The 4356-nt window shown below is 38.8% G+C and overlaps 1 protein-coding gene across 1 annotated transcript; it reads left to right on the top strand.

Moving 5' to 3' along the window:
* The first annotated feature begins 470 nt into the window (after positions 1–470).
* On the top strand, positions 471–1931 carry LOC112088905. Its single transcript, XM_024159351.1, has 2 exons — positions 471–1483; positions 1562–1931. The coding sequence occupies exons 1-2, from the start codon at positions 471–473 to the stop codon at positions 1929–1931; spliced, it is 1383 nt and encodes a 460-aa protein (XP_024015119.1).
* The last annotated feature ends 2425 nt before the right edge of the window (positions 1932–4356 follow it).

Genomic DNA, 4356 nt, shown 5'->3' with positions numbered 1-4356 from the left:
TTGAACTAAGTAAGTTTATTTAGAGGAAACTAAGTCTGAGTTTGAAGTTGCTAAGAGTTTGTAAGAGTTGTTAGTGTTCAGAGTGAACATTGCTTGTAAGATTCATCTAAGTACCTAGGTGAAGTGATTAAGTCTAGTAAGCTAGATGAAGTAATGAGTTACAAAGCTCCTATATGTATGAGTAAGGAGAAGTGTAGCAGAGTAAAAAAAAATGAATGAGAAAGAGAGTTAAAGAAAACAAACTTGCTAAAGAGAGAAAAATTACCAGGGTAAAACAAAAGTGATTCACAACATGGTATCAGAGCTGTACTTGAAGAAAAAGTCAAGAAGACGAAATCAAAAGGAAGAAAGAAAGTGAAGCTCGAAATGGCGATTAACATGCAGTCATCCCAATTGGTTGTTGTGTTTGATGGACAGAACTATGAGTTCTAGGCAGCAAGGATGTGGACGACCCTGATGAATAAGGAACTATGGGAGATTGTCAAGAAAATACTTCTAGACTTCTCATCAAATCACCTGAAACACCAGGAGCAGATAAGTCAAAAGAAGCCACAAACCTGAAGACACTCAAAGCCAAAGATACAGTTGCACTTCAAATCATTCAATATGTCATAGCTGACACCATCTTTGACAAAATCCTCTCTGCAACAACCACAAAAGAGGCTTGTGATCTTTTGGAGCATTCCTATCAAGGTAATGAAAATGTGAAAATGGTTAGACTACAATCCTTAAGAAGAGAGTTTGAGAACTTGAAAATGAAAGAAGGAGAAAAAGTTAAAGCCTATTCTGATAGAATACAATCTGTAGCTAACCAAATGAGGGCACTAGGTAGAGATAGATCAAATTTTGACTTGGTGGTTAAAATGCTAGCATTTATGCCTACGAGTTATGCAGGTCTAGCCTCTCTAATGGAAGAAATTAAAGATCTTAACTCAGTTACCTATGCGGAGCTGATAGGATCTCTGGAAGCCCATGCGAAAAAGTATTTCCCAGATGAAGATGAAGAAAATGCTGAAGGATCTTTCCATGCTAGGTTCAAAAACCAGAAAATGGAAACACTGATAGAGGCAACACAAGTAAGTCAAACTACAAAGAAAAGAAGTGGTCTGGATTTTGTAAACGAGATACACACAATGAAGAAGTGTGTTACTTCAAGAATGCAAGAGGCAGAGCTGAGTTCAACAGAAGCAGAGATACAAGAAGCTGCTTCACCTGCGGCAAACAAGGTCACATATCAAAAGATTGCAGACAGAGAAGATCTGAACAAGCACAAGCAACTCAAGAAGAAGAAGAATTCCATATGTTCTCCGCAGGATAAGAAGATGGAAAACTCTTCGAAGAAAAGACCTGGCTCATTGACAGTGGTTACACCCAACCACATGACTCCGAATGAGAAGCTATTCAATAGACTTGATACAAGCTTCAAAGTTCCAATTCGAGTTGGTGATGGAACTGCACTAAGAACCAAAGGAAAAGGAGACATGTAAGTGATGACAACAAAAGGAAAAAGAATAATCAAGAATGTGCTTTTAGTGCTTAACATTGCTAAAAACCTTCTAAGTGTCTCACAAATGATTGCAAATGGGTACACAGTTACCTTTAAGCACAGAAGCTGCATCATTCTTGACCAAGCTGAAAAGAAGATTGCTGAAGTTGAAATGGCCAAGAAAAGTTTTCATCTTCACATGCCCTTTAGCGAAGGAGTGGCAAAGGTGGTCTCAAAGGAAGAAGCTGAATCAAGTCACCACAGAGCTGGATATGCTGAAAACTCATCTGAGACATTTCAAAAGAAAGCATTGGTGGTTAAGGGAAAAAATCAGAGGAGCACAAAGATTGAAACTGAAGTGAAGAAAACCAATGAAGTTACTGTAGGGATCAATCTGAACAAGAAAATGATCAAGGATGACTCATTTCAACAAAGAGAAACCTGATTGACGAGCTGATCGGAAGAGGGGCAAGAGGGGGTCTAATCAGACTCAACAAGGATGCTGAGAAGACTCCATGGAAAGGAAAGATGATCGAAGAGATAGAAAGCATCAGATTAAGTTATCAGAATCCAGAGACAACTAATAAGAACAATGGTAAGAAGAAACAGAAGTACAAGGATAAACATTCTAAAACATAAAAGAGAAAAGATTAAAAAGACTTATGTACAAGGTTATGCTTGGGGTGTCGCCCAAGAGCACTTTGTTTTAAGTCACTAAGTTTGACTTTTCATACTCATTAATGAGTTGGGGGATTATCAAGAGGGACTGAGGTAGCCCCTTCCTTGATTGCATTGACCAGATAGGGCTTCAGCCTTTTCCCATTCACAACAAAACCATTTCCATCTTTTCCCTCAAGAATAACAGCTCCATGGCTTTTCACCTCCAAGATCTTGAAAGGGCTAGACCACATTGACTTTAACTTTCCAGGGAACAGCTTGAGCCTTGAATTAAACAGCAACACAAGGTCTCCCTCCTTGAAGTCCCTCTTCATTATCTTCTGATCATGTTAGGTCTTGGTCCTCTCCTTATAGATCCTTGAGCTTTCATAGGCATCAAGCCTTACCTCTTCAAGCTCATGAAGTTCAAATAGCCACTTCTCCTCGGCAGTCTTTATGTCAAATTTCAACAGCTTGACAGCCCATAATATCTTGTATTCAAGTTCGCCAGGCAAATAGCAGCTCTTCCCATAAAGGAGATTGAATGAAGAAGTGCCAATAGGTGTTTTGAAAGCTGTCTTGTAAGCCCACAATGCATCCTCCAATTTCTTGGACCAGTCCTTCCTTAATGAGCTCACTGTCCTCTCAAGAATGTCTTTGATCTGTCTGTTTGAAACCTCCACTTGACCACTTTTCTGAGGGTGATATGGACTTGCCACCTTATACTTGACTCAATACTTCTTAAGAAGTCCCTCCAAGGTCTTGTTCACAAAGTGGCTTCCACCATCACTTATAACAACTCTAGGAACTCCAAATCTTGGGAATATGATGGTCTTAAACAGCTTCACCACCACCTTGGAAACATTTGTTGGACTTGCCACAGCTTCAACCCATTTAGAGACATAGTCCACTGCAACTAGAATGTACTGGTGTTGAGTGTTGATCCTTTGAGTGTCCCTGAAAAAGGAAAGGAAGGGAAGAAGCATCAGATAGTATCGAAGAATTATAAGAACAAGGAAGAAGAAGAAGTTTTGTATATATATGTACATTGTTTTAAATGGGTTGAAGCTGTGGCAAGTCTTCCTTAAGTTTTAAATTTATAAAACCCTAGTGTCTGCAAGTGCACAGATGTACATTGTAGGACTATAGCTAAGAACAATAGAAATCCTAATCGATATATATATGCTTGTCGATATCTTCAATCAACTTGACTCTATGGGACTAATTTACATGATGCAATGAATGATGAAAGACATAGAAGAATGCAAAAGAATGAAACAGAAAAGTTAATAAGATAAAAAGGAGGAAGAACAATGGATCTGGGGAAGAATCCCCATCTCCATCGCGTAACCCTAGAAAAACAAAGTTTGGTGGCTCAAAATCTCATTACAGGAGCACACACCCGTTTAGGGCTGCTAAACAATGTATTTATAGGTCGTAAGGTCTTCCACCATGTATCTTTTAATTGCACCGTTGGATCTTTGTGATGTAAAGTGCTATGGAAAGCTGGTTGTCTCCTCTTGATTGTCTCCAAATTTGAGCTGGATCGGACGGTGAGAAAGGCTTCATTTGAGGCTGAACTTCTGACGGTCTGACTTTGAGATAAAAATGTGGATTTCTTCAATTTTGCCATCATATTCCCTAAGTTTTCTGAAAAGAGCCTTGAAACTACAAATACATGGAAATCAAAATAAAAGTACCTAAAACAAAGTAAAACCTTTGAAAAAGCATTTGAAATCAATGGTGAAAAATGGTCAAAATCAGGTGTTATAAGCAAGTAATCTATCCTAAAGAGTAAATAGAAAATCGAATGACATGCAAATAAAACAAGCAAAATATCGAACTAAAGTAAATAAAATGCAGATCTAAATGAGCAAGTAAAAATAGATTGGTTTGTAAACTATGGCTAAAAACGCTGAGCTTTTGGGAACTCTACAAGGATCATAATCGGTTTTAACACTAGGGATTATAGATTGGGATTGACGGATATCGAAATATAGGGGTTCTAGAGCTAGAGTACGGCGGTATGACTAAGTCACTGTCGTGATCATAACCAACTGTTTCTTGCAACCCTGACCAGTAGGTTTCCACTCTGGCCGTGGAAGGGAGAGAACACAAGAGCTGCACAGCACTCGTCAGTACTCACGATTTCGCCCCAGGTAGGTTTCCACTCCTACAGAAAAATCGCCTGTTTCATTCTAGGTTTGATACTT

This window comes from Eutrema salsugineum, unplaced genomic scaffold (genome assembly GCF_000478725.1).
Source record: "Eutrema salsugineum unplaced genomic scaffold, Eutsalg1_0 scaffold_8, whole genome shotgun sequence".
NCBI classification, from domain to species: Eukaryota; Viridiplantae; Streptophyta; class Magnoliopsida; order Brassicales; family Brassicaceae; genus Eutrema; species Eutrema salsugineum.
The sequence above is the reverse complement of the archived record's forward strand: the minus strand, read 5'-3'. Positions and strand labels throughout refer to the sequence as shown.